At 41.1% G+C, this 27,996-nt stretch overlaps 3 protein-coding genes across 5 annotated transcripts; 2 read left to right on the top strand and 1 right to left on the bottom strand.

Annotated features, from left to right (window-relative positions):
• The first annotated feature begins 2,797 nt into the window (after window positions 1-2,797).
• Window positions 2,798-9,307, top strand: zgc:65894 (uncharacterized protein LOC335798 homolog). Its single transcript, XM_058639977.1, has 5 exons — window positions 2,798-3,046; window positions 6,091-6,199; window positions 6,286-6,396; window positions 7,054-7,298; window positions 8,130-9,307. The coding sequence occupies exons 1-5, from the start codon at window positions 2,990-2,992 to the stop codon at window positions 8,940-8,942; spliced, it is 1,335 nt and encodes a 444-aa protein (XP_058495960.1). The 5' UTR covers window positions 2,798-2,989; the 3' UTR covers window positions 8,943-9,307.
• A 1,100-nt stretch (window positions 9,308-10,407) lies between these two features.
• dennd1c (DENN domain containing 1C) lies at window positions 10,408-21,079 on the top strand. Of its 2 annotated transcripts, XM_058639975.1 has the most exons (23): window positions 10,408-10,573; window positions 11,139-11,203; window positions 11,737-11,780; window positions 12,725-12,774; window positions 12,899-13,018; window positions 13,434-13,503; window positions 13,596-13,676; window positions 13,755-13,820; window positions 14,350-14,403; window positions 14,494-14,604; window positions 14,818-14,918; window positions 15,151-15,196; window positions 15,303-15,404; window positions 16,484-16,609; window positions 17,415-17,513; window positions 17,769-17,859; window positions 17,946-17,986; window positions 18,086-18,136; window positions 18,245-18,292; window positions 18,710-18,817; window positions 19,082-19,164; window positions 19,512-19,764; window positions 19,855-21,079. In XM_058639975.1, exons 1-23 carry the CDS (start codon window positions 10,557-10,559, stop codon window positions 20,833-20,835), a joined length of 2,808 nt encoding a protein of 935 aa, XP_058495958.1. In that variant the 5' UTR covers window positions 10,408-10,556; the 3' UTR covers window positions 20,836-21,079. The 2 variants fall into 2 exon arrangements, with proteins under 2 accessions (XP_058495958.1, XP_058495959.1); XM_058639976.1 differs by lacking the exon at window positions 13,755-13,820.
• A 133-nt stretch (window positions 21,080-21,212) lies between these two features.
• Window positions 21,213-23,245, bottom strand: crb3b (crumbs homolog 3b). Of its 2 annotated transcripts, none has more exons than XM_058639979.1 (2): window positions 23,074-23,245; window positions 21,213-21,917 (listed from the first exon to the last, which is right to left on the bottom strand). In XM_058639979.1, exons 1-2 carry the CDS (start codon window positions 23,170-23,172, stop codon window positions 21,681-21,683), a joined length of 336 nt encoding a protein of 111 aa, XP_058495962.1. In that variant the 5' UTR covers window positions 23,173-23,245; the 3' UTR covers window positions 21,213-21,680. The 2 variants fall into 2 exon arrangements, with proteins under 2 accessions (XP_058495962.1, XP_058495963.1); XM_058639980.1 differs by lacking the exon at window positions 23,074-23,245 and adding an exon at window positions 22,725-23,057.
• Window positions 23,246-27,996: the final 4,751 nt, after the last annotated feature.

Raw genomic sequence — 27,996 nt, 5'->3', positions numbered from 1 at the left:
ATATGCTGTATTGTTATTTGGATGAAAGGCTATTTGACTTACAGAAAACAATATGTATAATGTTACATATATAATGTTAAATTAATAATTTTAATACATTATTTTTAATGAGTCTTAATTGATTTTTTGTTCTTAAATTTGAGATTGTGTTTAGGTATATGTCCAGACCAGAATATATATATATATATATATATATATATATATATATATATATATATATTTATATATATATATTATATATATATATATATATATATATATATATATATATATATATATATATTTATATATATGGGGATGTACTTCTTCTCTTGAAACACAAATGATCCCAAAATCCGAATAGATCATGATTATTCTACCAAACAACCTAAATTAAAATAAAACCAAGGTATTCCGCCAAATTAGCCGTGCAATAATAACTCTTCTCCGCACCTCCCTACCTAATTATCAATATTGACAGTTAATTAACAGAACTACAGAAAGTGACGTCACACAAAGCGTCCCGCCATTGTCGTCATTCAAGTGCGCCGCTGACGCAAGCAATGTTTGAAGTGCTTCCGACGCAAACTGAGGATGAAGAGTGCAGTGAGTTTGAACCGAATTAAAGATCATGTTTACGGGACGATTATGTCGGAGCGGCAAGTGTTCACCCTACAAATGTTGATGGCACTAGCAAAAGCAGGTGTGTGTCTGTGTGCGTGCGTGTGCGTGTGTGCGTGCGCGTGCGCGTGCGCTATCAGTGACTAGTCGCTCCGTCCAGTTGCGGCTCTAGCTTGAATGACACCCTGGGAGACTCCCCTCGATCGCCCCCCAAAAAAGGAAAAAAATAAACAAAAAAACATTCTGCTAAATATAAAAACAAAATGTAGCAAGGTCTGTGGGGGGAAAACAATAATTTAACTTAAATTAATAATTAAACAGAGAAAAATATTTCTCAATTGCACAAATCCTTCATCGGCACAATGGAAAAACACACTTTTTGCTCTATAATTGCTCTATAAGCCAGTTATTGCTCTATAAATATGGCAGAAATATACACAACAATAAGAGCAGAGAGCAACAATAATAATATCCTTTAAATTAAATAGAGAGAAAATACACAAATCCTTCTTACACAAAAGGGAAAACACACTGAAGGCAGACCCAGTAACTCCCATACTCGCTGACCCAAAGGTCAGCAGCATAAAAGGGAGGGGTGGTAAAGATACCTCAAAACAGGAAATGTAAGTGCTGAACAAAAAGAGATCTTTATTGATATCAGTAGTCAGTGTTTAACCTAAACTGCCACTTGGTTTATTTCATGTTGACAGTAATTTAGAGTCTGGAATTGTGTTCTTTTGCATGGTGGAAATCACTAAACAAGCTTGGCATTTATTAAGTTACAAAAAACAGATTATAGCAGGTTCCGCAGGTCTCTCACCTCTCATAAACCTTTCCTGCAACATGTCATCATTCCATTCTGCTTCCTTCCTCGCATGCCTTCAGCCTCTTTAATCAATCTTCCCGTTTCCACAGGCAACAATACAAACAAGACAAAATAACAGTGATGCACTACATTTTTACTGGGTTGTACGAAATCCTCACTGGGACACTGAGCTCATGCACATGCACTATAGACTTCTTAAATTAAAATAATTGTATTTGTTTTTAAAGCCTTAAATTGTCATGTCCCACCTCACCTTTTCTGAGCTGCTTCTACATTACACTCCTGCCCGTGTCTGAGGTCAGCTACCAACATCTAAACGGAAGCTCAGAGGGGACAGAGCTTTTTCTGTCGCTGCGCCGAGATTGTGGAACAATCTTCCACTGCGTGTTAGACACGCCCCTTCACTGTCCACTTATAAAACGCATCTTAAAACCCATTTTTACTCTTTGGCTTTTGGCCCAGTATGAGACGTTGGTTCTATATATTTTTGTTTACAGTTTTATTGTATGATTCGTTTATTTTTGTTGTTTTTATACTTTCTACATTATTTTATTGTTTGATTGTGTATGTTATTGTTTGTTCTTAGGTCTATTAGTGCTACATCTCTGATGTTTCAGCCGCTCTTTTTTTCTCCCTTTCAAAATGTCTGTATATTTGTCTCGTTGTGATTGGTTCCTTTCCTCTGTATGTGAAAATGGTTCTGCCTGAGTTTCTGCTTCTTGTGTTTGTGCACTCTGTCCTCCATATCCAAAATGTCCTGGGAATGTATAGTGGGTTACATTCCAAGGAAGAAATGATTTGATTTAGCTAGTGATCGGGTTAGAATAAGTCTAAGTAATTGATTAATCGAGAAAGTGATCGACTGATTAATCGATTATGAAAATAAGCGTTAGTTGCAGCTCTAAATGTATATGAGAAAGTGTTATTTGATACTTGTCAAAAACAATTCTGCTGTAATTTGAGCAGATAAATTCACGTAAATGTTGAAAATCCTCCTATCTTGTAAGGTTAATGGTTAACCCTGACCCACAGCCTAACATTAAAACATGTCTTCACCTTACAATGTAGTCATTTTTGTTATGGGGGATTGATTGTCACTACATTAAATGCCTTGTTGATCAATTCCCTCACATGCTCATGTGAACTGACAGTAAATCCACATTATTTGCTCAGCCCTGTGGTTTCACAGACAGTGAATTCAGCTTTCAGGTCCTTTTATCCTTCCGTCAGGTGGAAACACCACGGAACAATCGATGTCGGCTCGAGGCCGAGCTCCAGCCACGCCCGGGCCAGCTGGGCTCCCGTTGCCATGGTGATGACGTCATGCTGCAGCACAGGGAGGAACGGCGCAGTCGCAAAACAGAGTGATAGGGGGAGGGGTGAGTGGGCGAGACGAGAGATTACAACACAGTGAGTGACCGTCAGCTTCTCCACTATTCAGCCTCTGTTTTCAGAACCGGGAGGGCCAGGACGTTTCAGCCAGCAGCACCGGAGTCTGTCCACTTATCCTCCTCTTCCTCCTCCTCCTGCAGCAGCAGCAGCAGCTCCTCTCTTTGAGACAACATGCGTGAGATAGTGCACCTGCAAGCCGGACAGTGCGGGAACCAGATTGGTGCCAAGGTATGACAACACCCGCACACACGCACACACACACACACAGCCTGGTTTCCATGACTTCAGAGGAGGACATTACATTAACTTACATTCATTTCCTCGAGACTTACTCTAACCATTCATACTAACCATACATTTACCTTATGAGTAATATGGGGATATGACGATATGATTTTGTCCCCATAAGGAAGACAACCCCCCATAATGTGACTGTGTGAAGAGATGTAGGTCCTCACAACACAAGTAACACCTGGAAAAACACACACATGCACATGTTTGCAGAGCTATTCTTGTAAGGAATCTGCATTGACTTCCATTTGGACGAATTAATCTTAACCTTACTGCAATTCATAATCTTAATCCTGATTTTACCCAGAGCCCCAGAGTGTAGGTTCTGCCTCATTTGGACCAGGCTTTGGTCCCCATGAGGACTACCATCCTCAAAAGTCAAGTGTTTTACCAGCTTCCAAAGGGATGACAAAAACCAGAACACACACACACACACACACACACTTATGAAAGCTTCATTCATGCTGCCGTTCATGATACAGAAAGGCCATGTTTTCCACGGGAAAAATGGAATCTGTCAAAACAGAGTGAGGGACGGTGAGATATTGTTGCAGCATGTGGTGAACACAGTGAACAAAAGCATTCTTTCAGAGTGGGTAGTGACAAGCAGAGATATTCCTGCTGTCACAGGATGCCATTCAGCTGAGCACATCACCTCCACCCCACCAGTCACTGTGACGCAGACACTGGTGGAAGTGATGTAAGCGAGGAATCTAATGACTGATGAGAGGGGCTGGGGACTCAGAAACCAAATGCATCGAAATGCCAACATTACATCAGCCACTGATCAAACTACCCATAGGTGTGTTTGTATAGGTGTATAAAGTATCTTTGTTGCCTTAGAATAAGCCCTTTATGTGTATTTAAAGCTTTATGGAGGCCGTTATCTTGCACCGCCATGTTTCTACAAGACCCGAATGAAGTCAGAGTGTGCGTCTCGCACTTAGGGGAAGATGCTTATCGCACACCTGAAAATAGATATTCTCTATAGTGTGCAAAAGCCACTGTTGCTCCATTAGTTGCAGTCTCACCATTACATGTCACTAATTCTTACACACTGGACTTTTAAGGATTGCAGTGGCCTAAATTAAACTCAGAAAAATGTAAAATGCAGCCCACCAAAATTATTAAGCCCACATAGACCGGAAGCTCCAATTAACACTGCGTTTGTGTGTGTATCTGCGTCATTACCTCGTTTATGAAACCTTAAAGTTTCAGAACAAACAGTTCAGCCACTGCTGAGAAAATAGTGTTGTATTGTTTTCCTGGGCTCTGCGAAGCGGATAGTGATGTGTCGTTCGTGAACGTTTTGTTCAAAATGAACTAATCTTTTATATGACTCGGGAGTAATGAGTCATCTCAGTGAGTGATTCGTTCATTTTCATGCAGTACCTTCCTTCGCCACATGGCAGACAGCTGCATAAGTTCAGTCAGCAGGACAGGAAACAGAAATGATTAGTTCAGGAGTGACTCAACCGAGTGGTTCGTTCGTTCATTTTCATGCAGTACCTTCCTTCGCCACTTGGCAGACAGCTGCATAAGCTCAGTCAGCAGGACAGGAAACAGAAATGATTAGTTCAGGAGTGACTCAACCGAGTGGTTCGTTCGTTCATTTTCATGCAGTACCTTCATTCGCCACACGATGGCAGGCAGCTGCTTAACCTCAGCAGGAAAGGAAACAGAAATGATTAGTTCAGGATTCACTCAACTGAGCGAGCGTCCGTCCTTAGGTCACGTGACAGCTACCTAGTCACTGTTGTGCTGTTAAACAACGATGGCAGAGAGGATACAGGACACAAGTCACTTTATTGAGGTGTGTATTGGCTTTCCTAGGGTTTCATATGGTTTGAATTGCTTATGGCATTTTGTTTATTTTACTTTGTCAGCTGAAGCAAACCATGTTAAGTGTTTGAGAACCGCAGTCTTTTTTTTACAACGCCCACAAGAGGGATACAGTGCCAACCGCTGTAAAAATGAACGAAATGAACGAAAAAAAAAGATTAGTTCAATTAACTGTCCGAGAGTAAAAGATCCGAGTCAGTAAGAAGAGTCGAACTTCCCATCACTAGAAGCGGATCGGCACTTCCTTAATTTGATGTCGTCATCAGAAATCCTCACCACTCCTCTCACCACCGTAGCGCCTCCCGGTGTGGGCACTAGTCCGGGCACATCCGGTTGCGTACATTCAACCACAGAAGAAGAAGAACTACTCTTGTTGTAGCTGCTGAGATGCAGAGCATCCACTGTGCCAGAGGGGGAGCTGTGTATCTGAGAGCTGGCCTATCTATTACGTCACTTCCAGGTACCTGGCCAATCACAGGACAGTGGGAAAGCTCTCGTTGGCTGGCCAATCACAACACAGTCCACATTCTGGGGGTGGTTTTGGTCTGAAACAGCGCGGCTGATGAGAGCGTCAGTGAGGAGATATTTTGATCGGCTCGTTTGCAGCGATTAGGAGGTTTTTAATCATGAAAACAAGTTAATATATGTAAGTAGACCTCCATAACTAACATATATATGTGATACAAGCATTCTATGTCACTTTTAGAGATTATGTTCCAGTGAAGTTGTGAGGGGTTCAACAAATCTGGTCCGCATAGATTGTGCAAATAAAAGGTGAAACAACAGGAGGATGACTACAGGGAAAAAAAAAAAAAAAAAAAATCTTGTCTTAGTGCCACGAAAACCAGACCTCAATACACCCAAATAATGAGATTTTGAGGGGAACCAGAGCCAGACTCAAGCTGGCCTGGCTGCTTTGTGCACATGCTTCATTCCCACCCCTAGCCGACAAGGTGACATTTTATGCCCTAGCAAATCAAATAATTTAATATTTTTAATTAATATGTTAATCGATGGGGGGAAGATGCTGAAAGTGGCTGTAGTGGAGGCATGCTCAATTAAAAAAAATATATATCTTCACACTGCATGTTATGCGATGTTTAATAACTGCCTGATCTCACTCATCTACCTGTTTGTAGTTCTGGGAGGTGATCAGTGATGAGCACGGCATCGACCCAACCGGAACCTACCATGGGGACAGTGACCTGCAGCTGGACAGAATCAATGTCTACTACAATGAGGCCTCAGGTCAGGACCAGTAAAACACCAGCACGCACATGCACATTACTCTGAGCTTCTAATATTCTGTTTTCTTTTTTCTAATGTTGTTCAAGGTGGTAAATACGTCCCAAGGGCCATCTTAGTGGATCTGGAACCAGGCACCATGGATTCTGTGCGCTCTGGTCCTTTTGGCCAAATCTTCAGACCTGACAACTTTGTCTTTGGTACATATGTTCAGTCCTACACAAACACATATGGTGGTTAATATGGAGGGGGCGAGAAAAGTGTATGTCCATTGTTGGAATAAGATAATCACCACACATTTAGAATTAAAACTGTTTTTTGGGGTGGAGTGGCTCAGTGGTGGCTCAGTGGTTAAGACCGGTACCCTGTGTGCGAAAGACATCGTGGTCGCAATGGTCGCAAGTTCGACTCCACCCCTGGCTAATTGTACTCAATTCCATTGCAAGTCGCTTTGGATAAAAGCGTCTGCTAAATGACATGTAATGTTTTTAGTGACAATCAAAGTGGAAGTGTGATTAAGGTTCGACTGTCCACCGAGCTGATAATATAACCCGTACAAGTAAAAATACAAGAAAAGTCTTAAATATCTGAGGATACTCTGTGTCTGTCTTACTCTAAAACTATCGTAACATAAGTTAAAGAATAAAAAGCCGCGGAATAAGAAAAACATGCGAGAACAAATTAAGCAAAGGTTCTGATGTGTGTTCGCAGCAGGCCAGTTACATTCAGATGTGCGTGTGACAGTGTACAAAACGTATTCACTCACAAATAAAAGTGGCTACTCTGCATTTATTGGCTTCATGGTAAAAGGTGTCATGAGGTTGAATGGTTAAAGCAAATTCATATTTTCCTTCAAGGTCAGAGTGGAGCAGGTAACAACTGGGCCAAGGGTCACTACACAGAGGGAGCTGAGCTGGTAGACTCAGTCATGGATGTGGTGAGAAAGGAGGCTGAGAGCTGTGACTGCCTGCAGGGTTTCCAGCTCACACACTCCTTGGGTGGTGGCACTGGCTCTGGCATGGGAACTCTGCTCATCAGCAAGATCCGCGAGGAGTACCCCGATCGTATCATGAACACCTTTAGTGTGGTGCCCTCTCCCAAGGTACAGTGAATGGGTCACATTTCTTTCTGTTTCTCCTGACCAGTGTTGGAAATGTTACTTTAAAAGAAGTCATTTGTTACGGTTACTAGTTACTTACAAATTATAAAAGTAACTAGCTACTAGGGAAAGTAACTATTGCGTTACTTTCAAGTACATTTTAAGTGCTCAAGGCAGAATAATCAAGCTTCCCTTGTTTTGATTGCGTGGCGCGGTCTTCGTCTCCTTCGGTGTTAATGGCCGCTCATTTCGTGGAGGCGTGTGACGTTGAAAGATGTTAAGGTCTGAATTGCTTGACACCGACACAGAGAAGCACTTTCGTCCACGACATAATGTGCATTTAACATATAAATTATTTCCTTTAATTTAATTTACAGAAAAGTAATGGTTATACTTCCAGTTCAAGAAGGCTGCTTAAGGATGAACCGGGCACGCCATTCCTGTTGTTGATCGTTTACGCACTTGTGTCATTGTGTGTGCGCGACTACGCTTGCTTTTTTTTGTGTGTCAACAGCAACTGCCCAACTCTGCCTCTGATTGGCTTACAATGAAATTTTAATCTCAGCCAATCATCATAACTTATGCGGTTGTCTTGTCTCCCCTCATGAGGAAGAAGAGTTTTAGAGATCTAGTTGTTCTGATGAAAGCAGCTTCAGTGAGCTAATAATGAAAGTAACGCGCAGTAACGGTAACAGTAAACGGTAATTACTTAGATTACTCGTTACTGGAAAAAGCGACGCCGTTAGTAACGCCGTTAGTTTATTTCTAACGCCGTTACTCCCATCACTGCTCCTGACTCTTCATCGCCCTGACCTTTGCATGTTGTGCCTCCAGGTGTCGGACACAGTGGTTGAGCCGTACAACGCCACGCTGTCCGTCCACCAGCTGGTCGAAAACACAGACGAGACTTACTGCATCGATAACGAGGCCCTCTATGACATCTGCTTCCGCACCCTCAAACTCACCACACCCACTTACGGAGACCTCAACCATCTGGTCTCTGCCACCATGAGTGGGGTGACAACTTGCCTGCGTTTCCCCGGCCAGCTCAATGCTGACCTCCGCAAATTAGCTGTCAACATGGTGCCCTTCCCACGGCTGCACTTCTTCATGCCCGGTTTTGCTCCCTTGACCAGCCGAGGCAGCCAGCAGTACAGAGCCCTCTCTGTGCCTGAACTCACTCAGCAGATGTTTGACGCCAAGAACATGATGGCCGCCTGCGACCCGCGCCACGGTCGCTACCTGACGGTGGCTGCCATCTTCCGTGGCCGCATGTCCATGAAGGAGGTGGATGAACAGATGCTGAATGTGCAGAACAAGAACAGCAGCTACTTCGTGGAGTGGATCCCCAATAACGTTAAGACGGCCGTGTGCGACATCCCGCCCCGTGGGCTCAAGATGTCCGCTACCTTCATTGGCAACAGCACAGCCATCCAGGAGCTGTTCAAGCGAATCTCCGAGCAGTTCACCGCCATGTTCCGTCGCAAGGCTTTCCTCCACTGGTACACTGGTGAGGGTATGGATGAGATGGAGTTCACTGAGGCGGAGAGCAACATGAACGACTTGGTGTCCGAGTACCAGCAGTATCAGGACGCTACAGCTGAGGAGGGGGAGTTTGAGGAGGAGGGAGAGGAGGAGGTAGCCTGAGGCTACAATCACTCATCATTTCACTACTGTACTCATCACAACTCAATTCAACCATCCATCCATCCACTGATTTCAGGCCTGTTCTACTCTCTAATCTTAACACAACCTCTCAGACTTTCTTGACCCTGCGTTCCCCATGTTTCCCTTTCTCTCTCTTCCACTGACAACCTTCATTCCTCCATGAGAGTAAGATTCACATCTCTAAGCTGACTGTCCCATTTTGGTGCTTGTGGTCGTTGTGGTCAGTAGTGGTCTTCTGCTGATGTTTATTTGTCTTCATTGGTCAGTTTCATGCATGAGATATGTATTGAATACATTGTCTAATTTGGCATTGATTCTGCAAATAAAACCTGTTGGAAAAATTACCTTACGTGCGTCTGAAAATTTTATGTGTGGGTAGAAAGGTGTTTTTAAATTATATACAAACAAATGAAGAAGCCCCTGCCCCTCAATCAATATCATGTCATATTGAAAGCATGGACCACCACCTCCTCTTCTGTTAAAATATTTGCTAACAGTATGTTATAATGGTAATAATAAGACAGTTTTAATAATTGCATTCTACATTAAATTGCATATATATATATATATATATATATACATAGCTTGTTTGGCGTTTTAATTACAGCCAATATTCTTCACTTAATTTCTCTGTTTTTGATTATCAAACGATTTATTTTTCACATCGTACATACGTTATTATTGTGAATAATGTCAAAACAAGCACTTTTACTTTCATATTTATTGCAATATCATGATGGAGTACTGTTATAATATTAATTTTTTATTGCCCACCCACAACTAAAAGTAGTTTTTCCCACTTTTCTTCCTCTATACCGGGGGCCATTGGCCCCCCATTGACCAGTCTAGATGCCCAACGGCCCCCAGGTCATTTGAGTTTGAAAGTATGAAGCAAACCAAAATGGAGACTGGAATAAAAGTGTCATCTACAGTTGATGTGGTGTTTGTTTGACCACCACAAGGAGGCAGTGTGCCTTTTAATTTGAAGCAAAAGTAAGACGCCGCTGCAAAAATGAGTTTTCTCAAACAAAAGGATGTCCTTTACTAGTCTTTCTCTCTATATCAAAAAAGCAACTAGCAGTACATTGCAAAATGACAAATTCCTATTTCTTGTTTCGGGTTTTTTATATTCATGAATAATTGTGTTTTTACAGAGGGTGAAGGCAGAAAAGGGAGACGGTAAAAAAGAAAGACTGTTCCAAGTATGAATTTGATTTTAGCAGCTGGTGAAGCAAGTATGTATAAAAATTCTTGAAACATTAAAATGATATAAATGTGTGAAGGAGGAGTATGGAGTTAAATATAGGACACGTCATGAAGAGGAAGGAAGAGTGAACACGAATAAGAAAGTAGAGAGGTGGTATTATAACGGACGTCACACATACATTGACACAATATATGATGATGAGATAGATCAGGAAGTGCTCTCTCACTGTGGCGCTGATTGTGCACACTGCAGTTTCTGCTCTTGTTTGCCTTCATACTCCACCACCACCACCGTCAGGGTGAATGACTGTTTTCTCCCACACCTGCTGACAATCTCTGCCCCCCCCCAACTGGACAAACACGTGGACATGAGCACATTCAGACAACATGGGCTCCAGACTGAAGTAAGTTAATCCATGTATGTTGTTCTACCTCCATCATCATCATCATCACTCCGCCAGTCACTGTGTTCTTGTGGTTTTTATGACTTCCTCTCATGACTGCACAGGAAGTTTCCTGCTGCAGCTCTTTTGCCGTGAATCAGTTGCCACACTTTGCTTGGAAAACCTGATTTTGTTGTAAATTGAGGAGAAAAATATGCTTCGGTCAATACATACAGACAGTGTTTTAATGTAATCATACGTGACTGCCTCTGCATGTGCCTTAAAGGAATATGTCTGTCTATAATTAGTCCACACTTACCTGAGAGCAATGTCCTTCAGGTTTTGAAGAACTGATGAGGAAGAGTCGGGATTTCAGTGAAATCAGGATTGCTAAGAAAACTAATTGGAATGTCTTAAAAGGAATGTGACCATATTTGGTGGATAACAATGTACACATGTACTGTATACATGTCATGTCTGTGTACAGCCAACTGTGTTGTTTTGAAAGTGCTTCATAAACAACGGTGGATTGGATTGGAGTGGAGTGGATGTAATCTGACATTGCTGTGAATCTCTTTCCTGTCAGACAAAACCCTGAGCGGACTTTTTACTGGTTCTTTGAAGCAGCTTGCCCTGTCGCCAGAGACAAAGGTGAGGCCTCTCTCAGTTGGTGCACATGGACCACGTAGTCTTTGTTTCCTTGTGTTTCAGCCTCCATGGCAATGTTTGAGGTGTGCCGTGTGCAGGGAGATCCGCCAGTCACAGAGAAGTACATTTAAATGTGTTCCTCAAACACTTTCATAGGACATCTGTTTGTCATCTTCTTGTTGTTTTCCCTCCATGACACAACACTCCAACCTGCCACTGGTGTGAGAACCTGAAAATCTGAAATTGCTTCAAAAAAGCAACGCTGTGCCATGTATGTGTGGTTAAACAGAAGGGAATTAAGACTCAGTGTATTTGAATGTGTTTCTGTGAAGCACAGAGTTGCTCATACTTCCTGTCATGTGATCAGTCAAACCACAAAGCCTGTCAGGTCACATTTGAACCAGATGTTGTGCTAATGTGACAGTCTGGCAGCTGAGTGTGAACTGAGTGGTCTTCTTTTGAATTGCCTTGCAGACATTGCATTTTCTTTTGACTCTTCTTCTTATTGTTACTTTTTTATTATTTCAACATTACAGATCCTGATGTGCTGTTTCAGTTTCCGGAAGACTTTAGTGATGAGGTATCTGTAAAATTAGTGGATTTGCTGTCATATTCAAACAATCACAGTTGCTTGTTTTTAGCCTTGTTGTGGTTTGACATCTATAAATTGTGCTTAATTTCAACAAAACAAATGTAATGTTGTTTGGAAGACATAAGAGAAATATAAAACTAAGTATTGATCATGTAAATTCCTTGGCGTGATCCTAGACCACAAAATACGTTGGAAACCACACATTAAATATGTTGTTGGGAAATTGGCCCGGAGCATAGACATCCTGGGTAAAACAAGGGATATTCTCAATCAGAAAGCACTATATACGTTATAACATTCATTACTTTTACCATATTTGAGTTACTGAGTCGATAAATAACACAGGATATAGAGCCCACGCAAATGAACTCTTTTCATATCTATCTATCCATCTATCCATCTAGTCACTTGGTTTGTAACCATAGCACTTTGGTCAAATGAATGCCATTAAATTCATAACTTTAGGTTCTCATCCTTGTATTAGTGTATAGTGCTTGATATTTTGATTGTATCTCTTGAGGTAATACTTGTTCTTGTACAGTAAATATGGAACTAACTTGTCTTAAAAAGATGACTTGCAAATCAAATTGTTCTCATAATACATGCCAGAAAAATTACACTTATATCTCATTCAGCCCTAATGGAATGGCTTATGGATATTTCATTTCACCAAGAGAATGAATCTTAAATACCTTTGTTAATTCAGTAACTTGTAAAACATTGATGTTTCCCTTCATGAGGAAGTGTAAAAACTTTAATCCCCTGAGAGTCATGAAGACTTTTCTTCCAATCAGCCTTAGATGGAGTGAAATCACTGAGACTCAGTCTATTAAGGGCAAAATGGTCTGTTATGTATGTTATAACAAACATTACTACTAAGATCAGACTCTGTCTTTTCTTCCTCTTCATCCCTCTTATTCCCCACCCTCTAGGATTCCTGTCAGACATTGCCCAGATTCTGCTTCCCATATGACATACAAAGGTGACTAAACGCTGAATGGTGTGCTCTTGACTGCAGCTTGTTGTTGTTGTTGTTGTTGTTGTTGTTGTTGTCCAGTTTGTCTTTCATGCAGCTTGTCCTACTCTCACACTCTTGTTTTTGTCAGAGTGAGGGATGGGGTAGCCGTGCAGCACTTTACTTTTGTTCTGACTGACCTTCAGGGATGCCAGCGCTTTGGCTTCTGTCGTCTCACCAACAACACACACACCTGCCTTTGCATACTAAGGTGGGTGGATGTGTGAATGTGTGTGAAAGAGTCATGCTCATGCCAAGTTAAATCTTTAAAGGTCCAGTGTGTAAGAATGGATGACATCTACTGATGTGACTCCAGATTGCAACTGAAGGAGGACTCGTACACTCACCTCTCCCGCACATCATGATGGCCTTATGATTGCCTTTACATATCAGGAAGGATGTTTTTTTTTTACTTCCTTCTATAGCAGCCCCACACTGGCTGCTGGTTTCCTCCTTAAAGCAAATCCCAAAGTACATACAGTATAAAAGGCTGCAAAAAACTATTTCAAAGTGAAATTGCTCACACTTAAGCAAACATACACCAGTAAACCCTTCAAAATGTGACACAGTGGAGCTTTAAGCCATTGGCACAATGGTGAAAGTCATTGTTCTTTGATTGTTTGCAGCTATCTTCCATGGTTTGAAGTCTTTTACAAACTTCTCAATAACTTGGCAGATTACCTGACGAAAGGACAGGTGAGACTCAGCTTGTGTACCACGTTTCTGCTCCTGCATTAGAATCAAATTCACATGTGTATAACTTTTAATGAACGTTGTCCTCTCAACAGACCAACGAGACAAAAGTGCTGCTGGCTGCACTTTACAAGCAGCCTCTACCTCTGGCCGCTGGATCCGTCACTCTGCAGATGGTAAATTCCCCCTGGGGTCACGCTTGACTTTATGGCTCGTTTTATTTCAGTGGTTAGCGTCTTGTGTTTTTTTCGGAGGGAGAGCAGCTATTGTTCAGCACAGAGGTGTACCATCCCACTGGACACCCAGAGGGACAAGAGGGGGTGAGTCCCAAAGGAGTCCATGTGGTTCTGGATTAATGGCTGAACAGAAAGAGATTAACTCCTGCTGGATGACGTCAGCTGTTTGTGCTTGATGCCTAAACCTGATGTGTGTCGACTAAAACCTTGTCTCTCTGCCCTCTAATCAATTGGATGTTTCAGCCAAACCTGCATCTGACAGTCAATCTATGACTAATCATAATAATCAACAACCTACATTTCATTCCAAAAAGGGGGGGGTGAAAATTCATCCACACATTTACGCATTCATCGACCAGTTGAAGACTCCGTGGAAACATAGAAACCTTTATGAAATTCGGGTTTGATTCAGAGAAAAGCTTGAGGATCATAACATTAAAGTTGAAAGGGCTCACCGTGGTATGCACCTTACGCCTACAAATTTTGGAATGAAATGAAACTCTAGAATAGATACTAATCCGTCTTAAAAAAACAAAACAAACAAAAAACCATTCCATTTGTCATTCCTGCTCTGTGTGTGTGATGTTTCTTTTTTGTCTCTTTTTTTGACCAGGTTCCATATTTCATTGCTCCAGATCCAAGAAGTCTTCCATCTATTCCCGAAAACGTGAGTTTGTTGTGTTAAACTAAACCCACACTTTGTGTTGTGTGCCACATCCATTCAAACTGGGCGTGTGTGTGCGCATTTGTTTACCAGAGGAACTTGACAGAGCTGATCGTGGCAGTCGATGTGGGAAACCTGCTCCAGGTCTACGCCAGCCTGCTGTTTGAGAGACGCATCCTGATCTTGGCCAGCAAACTCAGCACTGTATGTCAATGTTATGTGTATATTCCTCTGTGTAGAGCTGTTCATTCTTTTGAAACATACCTTCTACTAACTGAATCAATGCTACCATTTGCATCCAGCTGACCTACAGTGAAGCCAGAAACCACTAACTCACTGTAAATCACATACTGGCAGATCACGCAGGCTTGTTTTCATTGTCTAAAACTCACCACCGTTGTGTTTTTGTGTGTGTAGCTGACATCTTGTGTGCATGCACTGAGTGCTGTGTTGTTCCCCATGTACTGGCAACACATCTTCATACCTGTGCTGCCACCCCACCTACTGGACTACTGCTGGTAAGAGACTCTGTCTTTCCAGGCCAGCAGTTCCCAAACTTCTCTCTCCACAACCCTCCAAAAAAGGAGGGGACCAGAAAATGGGACATGCCCATTAACCTAAAGAACATTAAGCATGTTAATAACTGTTATTAAATTGTATTTGATTCAAGTAATTCATTTTACCACTGGTGTAGCCAACAAGAAATGCACTGGCTTTGGATACACATGTTTTGTTTTGTATTTGTTACAGTGCACCAATGCCTTACTTAATAGGGGTTCACACCAGTTTATCAGAGGTAACCTACTTATTACTAACCTTCTATTTATGTCACTTACACCTATACTAATACCAGGTGTTTTTCCCAAAAACCCTGATGTTTATAATGTCTCTCTTTCCGACAGCGGGTGAGGAGTCGTGGATTGGAGGAAGTTGTAATTCTAAATGTTGACACAAACACTCTAGAAAACCCCTTTGACGACCATAAGCGGATACCTTCGGATGTGGTAAAAAAAGACCCTTTGCTTGTGTTGTGAAAATGTGTGAGTTTCCTTGTTGTTTTCCTACTCATCGAACATATTTTAAAACTGGATGGCGTCTTCGGGGATCCTCCGTGAAGTCATTCAGGAAGTAAGAATGTATTGCGTAGCCACCAGGGGGCAATTCCACCGGTTGCAAGAGGAACTGCATTTGAATTGAAGTCGTCCATGCGAAGATGAGCCTGCATTTCCCCACGCACTTGAATCTAAATACGTCTTAATCTCTAGTTTCAGGTCTTGTCCTTCACAGCCACAGGATATCACTTTTGTAAATGATGTTAGAGGAAACAGAAAAGCACAGCACATATAAGTGGATGTCAGTATGATAGACAGATCGTATCGTACAAAAATGACATCTGCGAACTTCCTTTTGCGCTAATGTGTGCCATTGGATACCGCCAGGCTACCATTTTGTTGCTCCCAAATGAAAGTGTATTATTTGAGCTATATTTAATTTTTTATTATAATGGTGATCCTTTGCACAGAATAAAGTAAACCAAAGCAACTAAACTAGGAAATCAAAGTCTGTTTTAAACATTCCTGCTCCTCCTTTTTCCACATGAGGTGGATTAAACCAAGAATTATATTCATTTAGCATTCACTCCACCAGGTGGCCCTATTAGGTTTACATGAACTGGGGGCAAAGCCTTTTCTTACTTTACCCTTGCTCATGGGAACATTTGCAAAACTTTTACACAAGCCTGAACATATACGCCCTTTGGAAATATTTAAATCTATGTTTTAAAGGCATTGCAGCAGAAAATAGCAGCTATTTAAAGTGAAGTAGTTTTGTGTGACCCCAGTATATTTCTATCTATTCTATAGATTGGAACAGGTGAGCTGTTTTGGTCAGGCCTCTGTCTTCCTGGTTAAATAAAACATTTAAAATAGACATCTTTGTAATTTTAGTTATTGTGTGGATACATTCTGTGTGGTACAGTGTGGGGTTTGCCACAGAGGCTCAGGACAAAAGTTCTAACAAAGCTAAAACATTGGAAATGGTTCCTCTGCTAATAAGCTAAGAATGATTGCAAATTTGTTTACAGATGTCTGGGCTGAAGTTGTGTTTGAAGCGTCACGCCGTGTCTCCTGGCTGCGGTGTCTCACGAGCCTTCCTGAGAGCTCAGGCTCTGCTTTTTGGAGGCTACAGGGACGCACTGCAGGGTCCCAAGGTCAGATTTATCACAGGCTGTAACACTTAAGTTTATAATAATAAACTATTTAATTACGTTTGTGAGAATGTTACGTTGCACTGAAAACCCATTGTGCGACAACGCTTTCATTTTTAATAAGATTTTCAACACAAAACAAACATCTCAGTTTTTCTGTGCACACATTTATACGAGAAAGTGGTAAAAACCGATTAGGCATTGCGTACACGGAAGAAAAAACAAACAAACAATAAACAGTTGTGAACAGTGCTGGTTGCAGAAGTTCAATCGAAGAGAGTTCTCTGGCAGTGCGACAACTCTCTTTAGTTTGAGAGTGTACGTCATTTGGTCCATTATACATATTTCTCGTACAATATTTAACCATGGCGTTATCCAAGTTGATACCATCTTTACATGCAATTAATACTGTCTTAGTCAAATATAAATCATCAGTCAAAACCCATTACTTTACACTTCTAAAATACAGTGTTTTGGTATAGAGTACCTCAAAATGTTTTGGATTACAGAACTCATATTATTCCAAAACAGTTGCAGCTTTTGGCACTCCAGTGGCCTGAGCCTTTCTGGCTGCTGTAGAAACATGGTGGTGCAAAATAGCAGCCCCCATAATGCAAGGCTCTTGCCTAGGATAAACACTTATTCTAAGGCTAAGAATAGATGATACAGAGAGATACATTTGGCTAGAATATTCAGTTTCTGAATTTCTGAAAATAAAGCCTCCTAAATGTTACATGCTAGACCTTTAATATGCATCTAAACTCTAAACTATTGCTCGCTCTCTCGCTCTCTATGTCCTTCTTTGCAGGGTGACGTATGCTTCAGTGAAGAGCTGTTTCTAGATCACAAGTCTCACAGTATGAGGCAGTTCCTTCAGAGTGCCGTTCATTTGCAATGCTTCAAACAGGTAAATCCGCTGCCTTGGATTTGCTGCCCTCTGCTGGACAAATACTGTAACTATGACAAAATAAAGTGTGAGCATGTGCCACACATTCTTATCTACAGATTCTATCATGAGATATACAGTAGTTATTTCGGACAATGTATTTATATTTTCCACAAAGTGAAGCCACAGATTTTGTTGTGAAGTCTCAGAGGCTAACATGTCCATCAAATAATACATAAAAATCCTTTTTGTTGTTCATTCTTCGATTTGTTTCAGTTCATTGATGGACGTCTGGATATTCTCAACAAAGGGAAGGAACCAGATGACCTCTTTGAGGATGAGATCCTAAAATGTGAAACAACAGCAGGTGTGTGATTATTTTTGTGTGTCTCAAATACCCTTTTAATCCCTCATCGGTCGTTCACGTTGGTCTGTGTTTTTGTTTATTTGCAGGACAAGGCAAATCTTATCAGCAGCTCGTTGGTAATTTAAAGGTAAGTGCTCATAATCTTTAATTCTGCCGTTTGTATTTGATCATTTTGTTTTCCACCTTGTTGCAAAGCCCTACCAGGATGCATATTGACTTTTCACAGAAAGGGGGAGGAGCTTTAATCCTCAACATGAAGTCCAAAGCAAACATGAGGGTGAGTGCAGGTGGAGGTGTGTTGACTCTCTGTGAAATATCAAACCATCAAACTGATTCACTTCCAAATGTTTTTTCTTTTTTTTAAAAAACCCAAAACACCCCCCAGGCCAAAGGTCTCACCAAGTCTGGTTTGAAAAACTTCCTGATGCACAAGGTGAGCTTGTATCTATATGGATGTGTGTTTTGTTTGGTACAAATGCTGCTGTGGTTATGGTAAAAGTGCCATCATGTGTGTGTGTGTGTGTGTGTGTGTGTCAATGGATTTTATTTAGTTTTGACTTTTTGTTTTTGACTTTTTGAGTTACTTTTAATTAGTATTTACCAGGTGCAAGATGCAAAAAGGTCATAATAAGTATTGTGTCATAAATACCCAGTAAAAGATGCCATTTTAGAAATGTATTAGGACACATGAACAACCATCCCTGAATCAAATATAACAGTCTACAAGAAAGTAGACTGAAGTGCCAAATGTGCATCATAGTGCTGAGGTTGGATGCAGTTATTGTGAAATAAATACAGTTATTGTTAGTTTTTATTAACTATAATAACCTTGGTGTGTGTGTGTTTGCAGGCCCACAATGAAGACCCCACACTTCACAGAGTTGGATCAGTGTCTCACCGTCGTGCCAAATCTGACTGCCTCCAGAATCGCCTGCCGATCACACAGCACTTTGGGATGGTGAGATTTCTCTCAAAACAACCTCACGTCTCATTTCATTCATTCGTTTTAAGGTCTAATTAAGTTGGACATTACATCCCCATATATTTTTGACCTGAGGTGCCTGGTCCTTTGTCTAACACAGATTCTTTCTGCTGTTTTGCATCTTTTGTTGCCATGTTCCTATCGCTTTATTGTGATTCCCCCCAAACAATCATCATGTTTGATTTGGGGGATGTTGTGTGCATTGCAAACTCTTTGCTTTGTTACATTTCTTATTGTCAGTCACGTCCCCGACGGCCTGTCCATAAATCGAGGCATCCCAGAGATCGGGACATTGTGAAGGACACTGGAGATACATGGGATGGGTGAGCAAAGTAACTAAGAGCATTCACCAAATGAGTGCATTAAAGTGGATGTCAACGTGATTACAATTCTTTTAAAAGTGGACATATTGTACTTTTTAGCCACATGCATCTGCCCGCTGTGAATGTTAATAATTGAATACATCTATATATATACAGTAGAACATTATCTATCCTATACATCCACTGATTACTGTTAAGTGTATTGATTTTTTATTATTTATAATTAATGGATCTGAGTCTTTGTATACGGTCATGACCTGTGGGAGTGAGAAACAGAGGAAAATTAAGAAAAACAGTTCTTTTTTATATTTGTGTCATTCTGGGTTTGTTTGCTTGTTTGTCTCCAGAGCAGGTTCTGGGTCTGTGGATGAGTCTGACCCTCAACTGCAGAGAGGAGAAGAAGAAGAAGAAGAAGAAGAAGAAGGGGAGGAGGAGGAGGAGGAGGAGGAAGATGCGCTGCTGTGTGACCCAGAGGAGATGGATTTGCTTGGTGAGATCTTTGACACCCTAAGCTCCCGGAGCTGCCATGACCGCGGCCTGCTGTACGGCACACGCAGTCTGGATCTGTTTGGACCAGACAATCATGATTATATTACAAAGGTAAGGGGAGGAGAAACACACACACACACACACATACTGTACATTCACACACACTCATGCAGTCTATCATGGGCTGCTCCTGTTTTCCAGCGCGGTCCAGTGAACCCCAGCCAGGAGAGTCTGTATCTGTCTATCAGTGGCAGCCTGCACAGCTGGAATCTGGAAACCACAGAGGAGCTCGCTGACCTGACGGAGGACTCGGATGATTGGTCATGTCTGGAAACCAACGTACCAGAGGAGGGGGGGCCAGACAGTCTGCTGACAACACGTGAAAAGGGAAAACAGGAGAAGGAACAGAGGGAGGATGGAGAGAAGCAGGAAGAAGTGAGGGTAGCAATAGATGCAAAGGAAGAAGAAGAAAAAGAAAAAGGCAACAGCAAGGAAGTAAGGTTTGAGGAAGAGACAAAGAAAGAAGGTGTGGAAATGAGAGTGAGCCTAGGAGAGGAACCCATGAAAGAAACAGCTGAAAAGCAAGATGATGCCAGATTTAAAGAAAATAGGGGCGATGATGAGAGTGAGCAGGTAGTAGAGAAAGAGGCAGAAAGAGAAACTAATAAAATACAGAAAGATGTGACAAGAGGAGAAGATGGAAACAAGATGCAGGGTGAGGAAGAGGTCACAAGATCTTCAAACAAACTGAATGCCTGTGATGATACAGACACAGTGGAGGTTTGGCAAGGACAACATGAGACAGCCAATCCAGAAACCACAGCTCCTTCTGGGCCTCAGAGCATCACTGCTGACCTTAAGCCTCCAGCAGGTCAGCAAAAAAAGAGTGAAGAACCAGTAATGAAAGAGTTAAGGCAAACTCCCTCTCCCCCTAAAGTGCTATCTGCTATAGCACGCTTCCAGTCTCAGACATCCAGCAGCCAGAGCTTTCAGGTGAAGTCCAGGACCAAAGGCTTCACTGAACATGGGAGAGAGTGTTGTGTGCTGTGGAGCAAGGAGAGCAAACAAACTCACCAACCGTGTCAATCAAATATACCCGATGAGAAGCGTTCAGAGACACAAACAGAGGACGACCCCCCTCTGATCAAAGTGTCAGAACTGAAGAAGAGATTTGAAGCTTAAAAGGGAGAGCAATGCTGTTTTAATTGTTTCACTTCTATTGTTGACAAATCACCCGATTTCCCCTCGATACTATTAAAGAGGTAAATCATCAAATAATACAATGGGTCAAAATATTGTTTCACCTTTATAAGGACAACATATAGTGTTTTTTTTAGATGGACAACATGAGAGCTACCACCATCTTGATTCACCCTCACTGGCCACCTCCTCATGTGTACTATATGGGACATATGGGACAAAAAATTTCAGGTGATAATTAAATCAATGAAAACTAAATTAAACATTGAATTCCTGTCGACAGAGTCACTTACAGTGTACAACCTGGAGCTTTATCTAGCTTTTATCACTGATATTTGGGACACACAAATCTGCAGTACTGTGGGGTGAACATGTCTTAGTTTATTTACAGAACACTGTGAACCATACTTGCTCATTTCTTCTTCTTTTTTTTCCTATGAAATCATTTCTTCACACTTGACATAACAGTCATCGTCAGTGATATTTAAATCAGCAATGTGCACAATGTTTTTTCTATACAAATATAGTGAACGGTAAAAACGCGACTAACTTCTGCACAAATAGAAAATATACTCGAGCTCATGTCCTTCACGTGGCAGAATAAAGGAAGAAGCTCTTAAGAAACGGGAAAAATAACAGTGAGCATGACGTTCTTCTCATGCAGTGAAACAGCATGTACAGTTCAAACAGTCCATTTGTTGTCAAAGGGAATGAAAAAGTGCAGTTTAATGTGTCTGAAGGACAGCAGCAACATGAGGAGACCGGAGGGATCGATCCACAGGTTTACACAGTGACAGAGGAGCGAAGGTATGCAAGGTCCCTTTTCATCATATGAGACGTTCCTCTTTCGGCAAAGGCAGAGGCAGACTAGGTTTTTCAGAACCCGCTGCCCTCGTCTGTTTCCTCTCCTCTGCACTGGGCTTGTATGTTCCCTCCATCCTTCTTTTCTTCCTGATGACGCACACCAGCAGCAGCAGAGTCAAGCTGAGTAGGGACAGCAGCGTGGAGATGAATGCCGACACCATAGGTGGGATCCACACATGCATCGCTATGGTGGCGAAACCCTGGAGAGGGAGGAACACATATGGGTCATAGGACTGTCAGAGGAGTCAGTGTTTGTCCAAGCTGCAGATCCAAACAATGATCACATGCTTTATGCTACAGTGGGGTTTTTTTTGTCTATTATTATATAATGGTTTCCAAAATGTGAAAAACTACATGTCAAAGAGAGTTTTCTTTCTTTGGCGAAATGTATTTTCAGATGATTTAATTTTCAGGACTCCCCGTGTGTGCGTGGGTTTTCTCCGGTTTCATCCCACAGTCCAAAGACGTGCAGATTTGAGGATTACACAAATTAGACACTCTAAATTGACTGTAGGTGTGAGAGTGAATGGTGATCTGTCCTGGGTGTGTGACCCCGCCTTTCGCTCTATGTCAGCCGAGATTGGCGCTGCGGATAAAGCGGTAGAAGGATTCACCTACTGTGATCCTTAGAAAAATTATATAATATATCATTTTAATTATATAAAAACTTCTTATAGTCTGTTCCCTCGTTAGTCTCCTCTTGTGCCTTCTATCCATTTTTGTTTTGTATAAAAATAAACTTGAACTTTTTACATTTTACTGGAAGGTTTGGTTTCCTCTGGTTGAAACACATGTAATCATAATTCAAAAGAAACACCTACATGTTGAAAAGCATTCATATCGTCACGCTCTCATCCCGTTATCCTGTGGGCATGGGGCCTGTTATATAGTCATATAGTAATATGACAATATTCAACATCAACATCGTTATCACATATGGCATGTTTAGTCCACACCAAATCCACAGATGTAACCAGAGAGAGAAAATAGCAGTAATGAAACCTCACCGTAAATGTCATGACACAGAACACACACTGGCTTCCTCTTCATACCTGAGCAGACTGCAAATGCTCATTCCTCTCTAATCCTCCACAAGCCGAATTACACCTGCGGTTTTGTTTTTTTTTTTATTGCCACAGGCGGACGCATACATACCAGTGCGCAGCGGCGGAGGAATGTCGCAGGACCAGCTGCACCTGTCTGACCGGTGGTGAGTGTGTGCATGTGTGTGTGTGTGTGTGTGTGTGTGTGTGTGTGTGTGGCTGCGTTGAAACTGACAGGTGAAACCAACGCGAGGCGAAGAGAAGGAGCCGCTGTAGAGACTGTGTCGGTGGTAGCGATTAGATAAACAGTTACCTGTGGGTTAGGGAGCGTCCAGGTGAGATGGCCGACGCGGCCCTGCGGCGTTGACCCTCGGTTTGAAGGAAGCAGCCCAAACAAACTGACCAAACACATAATAACCCGGCAGTCGGGTCTATTCGCTCCCACGCTCACCTGCCCCGACTTACACTACCTACCTGTGCATATGCAAATAAGCCAGGCCACGTGTCCTGTCCGGACCAATCAGCGGCTCATCTTTCCGTCCTTTTGAAAGCTTCCATTTTCCACGTCAGTCCACTTGATACTTAAAGCCGCAGTGTATACCTTTTTTTTTTATTGTATTATGTTATATATATTATTCTTTGTGAACAGAAACACCCAGGGCCGTCTCTAGCTTTGTGGGGCCTTATGCAATATGCTGTTTGGGGGGGGGGGGGCATGCCAAACAGCATGGAGAGATTCCTCACCCTTCAGTTGAGGAATCCAAGGCAGAGATGGATAAAGTACTAGAGACTAAGACTTGAGTAAAAGTACAAGTACTACAGTAGAAGTCGAAATGTTCTTTATGCACCACACTTAACTGGAAGTTCTAAATATTCAACATTTTTTTGTACTCAAGTATTGCAAGTAGTTTATTTTAAAATGTACTACTCAAGTACAGAAAGTAAAAGTAGAAGTATTGTGGTATGTAGTTATTACGTTACCTTGATGTGTTTCTGCCATTATTTCACAATCTTTCGTGAGGCAGAGTAGGCATTTCATTTGATATGAATGGCCTTTTTTACACCCACAAATGAAAACATAGACTCTAAGTAGGGGGTGATCTCCTTCCTCAACACCACGATCACTGGAAGAAGTTGACATTTCTGTTTTTTCTTCCATCTCGATAACTGACAGGCAACTGAAGTGTTCTCCATGCAGGCAGGCAGCAGAATGAAAGGTCGGAACGGAAGCATGTGCTGTCTGCTTAAATGAAAAGTATGATATTTCACAGAATTTCAAAGTAAAAGTGCTTGTTTTAAAATGGAAGGGTGTATACTTCATAATAATAACATATTTATGATGTGAAATAAATCTTTTAATATCACCAACAGGGGAAAGAATCATAAATATATACAGTATGTAATGTTTAATTTAATTTAATAATGTGATCATTAAGCTGAATGTCTTGTTATTACTATTGTAAAAAATACTGTTGGTTTTCTTTATAACATGATATTGAGTGGTGGGAGGGCCGCATGTGGGCCGCCAGTTTGATACCTCTGCATGTCAGGCAGAATTCGTGCTAGCTACCTTGAGAGACAGTCAGACCGACACAAGCGGGAGAGGAAGCAGAACAGTGGGCTGCGGAAGGACATACAGCTTACGGTTAATTTTCTTGGATTTGGGCATTGATACTGTGTGAGTATGTTATGTGCTTCTTAAACATTGGTACGTTACTGTTTGTAAGTTCAAGGCCGTGTTTGGATAGTCGGTCGCTTAGCCAGTTAGCGGCTGTCGCATGTGCTAGCTAGCAAACCTAACTGTGCATTCACACCAAACGCAAATGGCATGAGTAGATTACATACAAAGTTTGCAAAAGCCACCAGACTCTGAACGTTATTTACTAAACGTTTCTTCATCACCTCCCCCGATACCGGGGCAGTATGAAGTGTCTGTTGCTGCGTGCGACGCTGCCCGCAGTACTGGGGAATCAGCGACGCTCCTCCGATACCGGGGGTAGCGTCACCAGCAGCGACAGACACTTCAATAATAAACACATACATGCCGCATACCCACAGAACGGTCAAACTCGGCTAAAAGCTCATAAAAAATATTATTATGTTCACCAAACACAGTTTGTATGCATCGGGTGGTGACTTGAGCATATTTGGGAAAGCCATGTATCCCAGAATGCGTTTCGGCGGAACGTAACAGCCGTGAATGCAAATATAAACCTGAAATATTTTTCTGTCTAAATGAGTCATTTAGAATTCAAACATGTGGTTTGTGTATTAAGATATTACGTATTTATAGTTTGACAGCAACGTTGTCAGAGGTGAGAAGCTCCGCCTCTGCGGACGCTGGTGCTCACAGTGCCCGGCACAGAACAGCGGTACCTCGGCCTGTCCTGATGAAATTATCTGCTGGCTCAGACGTCTCTGTCATTAGATGCTTGGTGTGATCGATAGATTTGTTGTTGATGCGTTATTTTGTTTTTAATGTAAACATTTTGACCTGACAGTTAGAACGTTTGTATATTGTTAATGTTTTATTTACTTTTAACTTTGAATTTTAGATTTATACATATGTGTGTATATATATATATACATATGTATGTATATATGTATATATATATATATATATATTTATATATATATATGCCATGTGACCATTTAATTCACACATTGAGTGCCGACTTGTATTATTGTTTAATTACTAAGCTTATTAACCCTTGTGCGTCATTATGGATATTTTTGTCCATTTGGGTCATCCTTTTGGCTGTTTTAATGCATATTGCACATTTTTTGTAAGAAAGTCCCTCTCTCTCTTGACAAATTTTTTTCAATACAACACTGTGGAAACAGTGATTTAGTAATTAGAGTACAAAAATGTCCACTTTAATTATCTGTTATAAAAACGTTACAGATTCATATTTTATGTCCTTCAGACAATAGTAAATTAAACTGATGCCTGGGGGTTAAAATGTCCCTTCACATCAATGTTTCTGTAAAATACAGTACATAGCTGTTCATGATCAAATGAATAAACAAAGGCTATAAAATCTGTGTTATCCGATCCGCCCACTTGCTGCAACAGCGCGAGTGAAATTACGGAAGTAACCACATGTCGGTTTTGACTTGCAACTCTCTGCATCTTCTGCAACTTCTTGGCATGTTTCCGATGGCACAAACCGTTGTCATGTAATTACAGTAATGCATGTCGTCTGCGATATGCTTGGTGTTAAAGGGTTAAAAATACAGTGTGGAGCTGATGGACTTTATCAGCATTATAGTGTGAACTAATTCGACAATCTGAGAGACATTTGATTATGTTTAAAAGTTACACCCTACAATTTATTGTCTTGAATGATGATTTTTACCATTTTATTGTGCAGGCCCTTTTATACAGATGCCATTTGGACATGCAGGATAAAGCACGTTACAGATCACAATAATTGTAGCTGTGTTCAATTCATGTGAGTCAGGACAGTGTGGCGGTGAACCAGCGCACACCCTGAAACTGAGCAGTCAAAATGAAATGTGGTTATCATTGTTGTTGTTGTTTTTACACCTGTGATTTTTTTTTTTCAATGTGATTTGTCAAAACAGCTGTCTCTGCAGAGTGCGCATTGACAGAAGCCACAGAGCTCACTCCGGAGAATATTTGGGTTGAGTTTGTTTTACTTGACAAACACACACAGAAGCACCATTTTGGGTTTAATCATTGAAAGAGAAGAGGCCATGTGTGAATTCAGAAGGCCGTTTGTCTGCTCTCGGGGGCAGCCTACTTTTAGTATTACTCATCAAACAAAGTTTGTTTGTGTCCAAATAGAGGGTTGTTGGTGTGCTGAACACTGACACACTGTGGCTGCTCTAGGCAGACTAAAGTCTTACCAAACTGCTTACTGCTGCCAATGCCAGGCGACGATCAGAGAATGTGGAGGGTGCCATGCAATGCTTAAACAAAATATGTGCCTGGCAAAATGTATTAAGATAAGATAAGATAGTCCTTTATTTGTCCCGCAGTGGGGAAATTTACACTGCGGGACTGTACATAATCAAATAAATAAATGTACATAATCAAATAAATTAATGAAAGGCAGAGACAGGTCATTGTTTTGAAGTTCAAACTCAACTCAAATTTGTTGTGGCAATAAATACCAGTTGGCCTGCACCTCATTGAGCTTTTCCAGGTGTTTGTTTTGCACCTTTATCAGGCCACAAGAATGCAAGCAAGGAACATTAACATGACACGTGGGGATATAGTTAATGTGATAATCAATTTAAGTCGATTGTACATGTTATAAAAGTATATAAGTGTGTATAAAAAAAATACACATTTATTAACACACTGGTGATAGATTGATAGATTTGATTGTCTCTGATTTATTTATTGATTCATTCATTTTGAATAACCTGGATTTCAAATAATCATTGCAAACATGTTTCACCAACTGGACTGACATGGAGACCAATTTTAAGCTCAGCATCAGCATCAACATTTGCATATTTTTAAGTTAATGAATGGCAGAAAGACTCTGTATGCTGTTCTGTGGGCTAACAGCATAGAGTTTATTTATTTAATTTCATTCACAAATAAAAAAAACACTCAAATACAAATGACATACAAACACAACATTGTCCAAGTCTGCCCCTTTATCCCAGTGAATCAATTTACATAGTATATAGACAAAACGTCTGTTAAGTCTCTCTCTCTCTCTCTCTCTCTCTCTCTCTCTCTCAACAAATTTTGCAACTCAAATTTAAATTTTTCATATACATAGATTAACCATACTCTTAAGTCATTAGAGTACAAAAATGTCCACTTTCATTAGCTGTTATAAAAGCGTTACGGATTCATATTTTATGTCCTTAAGACAATAGTAAATTAAATTGATGCCTGGGGTTAAACTGGCGTGAAGGGACACTTCACATCAATGTTTCTATAAAATACAATACCTAGCTGTACATAATCAAATAAATAAATAAACAAAGGCTATAAAATCTGTGTTATCCGAAACAATGGAGGAAATTCCATGATACTACAACTGCAAAAGAAACCCTTGCCTGATACCAGGCATTACGCAATGCTCATTTCACAAGCTCTTTGTGAGTTTGCGTGCATTTACTGTGTTGAGGTCTATGTGGTGATTTAACAAGCTCTGAAGAACTAAACTGACTTTTAAATCGCCAAACAACAAAAAGACACAAAAAAGGAATGTGTCATAAAACATATTAGAAATGCAGAACAGCATTA

Source organism: Solea solea, chromosome 10, assembly GCF_958295425.1.
Source record: "Solea solea chromosome 10, fSolSol10.1, whole genome shotgun sequence".
NCBI lineage: Eukaryota > Metazoa > Chordata > Actinopteri > Pleuronectiformes > Soleidae > Solea > Solea solea.
This window is presented reverse-complemented; position numbering and strand designations above follow the sequence as displayed.

What these genes read in the sequence shown, in the direction of transcription:
- zgc:65894 (XM_058639977.1), top strand. Translation starts at nt 2,990, where the DNA reads ATGCGTGAGATAGTGCACCTGCAAGCCGGACAGTGCGGGAACCAGATT. An exon ending in CTACTACAATGAGGCCTCAG is followed by an intron (nt 6,200 to 6,285) that starts GTCAGGACCAGT and finishes ATGTTGTTCAAG; the next exon opens with GTGGTAAATACGTCCCAAGG. An exon ending in GTGTGGTGCCCTCTCCCAAG is followed by an intron (nt 7,299 to 8,129) that starts GTACAGTGAATG and finishes TTGTGCCTCCAG; the next exon opens with GTGTCGGACACAGTGGTTGA.
- dennd1c (XM_058639975.1), top strand. An exon ending in AGCTCGTTGGTAATTTAAAG is followed by an intron (nt 17,987 to 18,085) that starts GTAAGTGCTCAT and finishes GACTTTTCACAG; the next exon opens with AAAGGGGGAGGAGCTTTAAT. An exon ending in ATCATGATTATATTACAAAG is followed by an intron (nt 19,765 to 19,854) that starts GTAAGGGGAGGA and finishes CCTGTTTTCCAG; the next exon opens with CGCGGTCCAGTGAACCCCAG.
- crb3b (XM_058639979.1), bottom strand. Translation starts at nt 23,172, where the DNA reads ATGTGTTTGGTCAGTTTGTTTGGGCTGCTTCCTTCAAACCGAGGGTCA. An exon ending in GGACGCTCCCTAACCCACAG is followed by an intron (nt 21,918 to 23,073) that starts GTAACTGTTTAT and finishes CTCCCTCTCCAG; the next exon opens with GGTTTCGCCACCATAGCGAT.